This window comes from Eimeria mitis, genomic scaffold (genome assembly GCF_000499745.2).
Source record: "Eimeria mitis Houghton genomic scaffold, Emh_scaff5218, whole genome shotgun sequence".
Classification (NCBI taxonomy): Eukaryota; Apicomplexa; class Conoidasida; order Eucoccidiorida; family Eimeriidae; genus Eimeria; species Eimeria mitis.
Genome location: NW_013573508.1, coordinates 3,201 through 3,930, shown reverse-complemented (window position 1 = coordinate 3,930; position 730 = coordinate 3,201). Strand labels below are relative to the sequence as shown.

Below are 730 nucleotides of genomic sequence, written 5' to 3'. Positions count from 1 at the left end.
TTTATTTATTTATTTATTTATTTATTTATTTATTTGTTTGTTTATTTGTTTGTTTGTTTGTTTATGTATGTATCTGTTTATTTATTTATTTATTTATTTGTTTATTTATTTATTTATTTGTTTGTTTATTTATTTAGTTTATAGTTTTTTAATATTCTTTTTTTGTTTTATGTTTTTTGTGTTTACTTGTTTGTCTTTGTCTTTGTCTTTTTTTTTTGTCTCTCCCTTTATCTTTTTCTTTTTCTTTTTATTTTTGTTTTATTTTTATTTTATCTCTTTTTTCTGTTTCTGTGTATTTGTTTGTTTTTTTCTTTTTTTTTTCTTTTTCTTTCTCTTTTTGTTCATTTACTTTTTTTACTTTTTTGTTTTCTTCTTTTTCTTCTCTTTCTTTTTCTTCTTGTTTCTATTTCTGTTTATTTATTTATTTATTTTTGTTTTTATTTTTATTTTTATTTTTATTTTTTTTTATTAGGGGACAAAAGAAGACAAGTGCTGCGCCAGCTGCTCCTTCCTCTTCGTGGGTTTATCTCTAAACCCTAAACCCTAAACCCTAAAAACCCTAAACCCTAAAAACCCTAAACCCTAAAAACCCTAAACCCTTCAATTGCTTTGTTGATTCTTCTCCTTGTCTTTGTCTACATTTAGGTTTTATCTTTTAGGATTCCATGTTTAGGGTTTAGGGTTTAGTGTTTAGGGTTTACGATCCAGTGTCTAGGGTTTAGGGTTTAGT

At 24.1% G+C, this 730-nt stretch overlaps 1 protein-coding gene across 1 annotated transcript in view; it reads left to right on the top strand.

The window, feature by feature from the left end:
* Window positions 1–665: 665 nt before the first annotated feature.
* EMH_0080580 (uncharacterized protein) overlaps window positions 666–730 on the top strand; it is a gene marked incomplete at both ends in the record, with an annotated part of 2,314 nt that continues 2,249 nt past the window's right edge. The window contains one exon of the mRNA XM_013500278.1: window positions 666–674. Coding sequence (XP_013355732.1) covers window positions 666–674 — 9 coding nt within the window. The remainder of the gene's footprint in view (window positions 675–730) is intronic.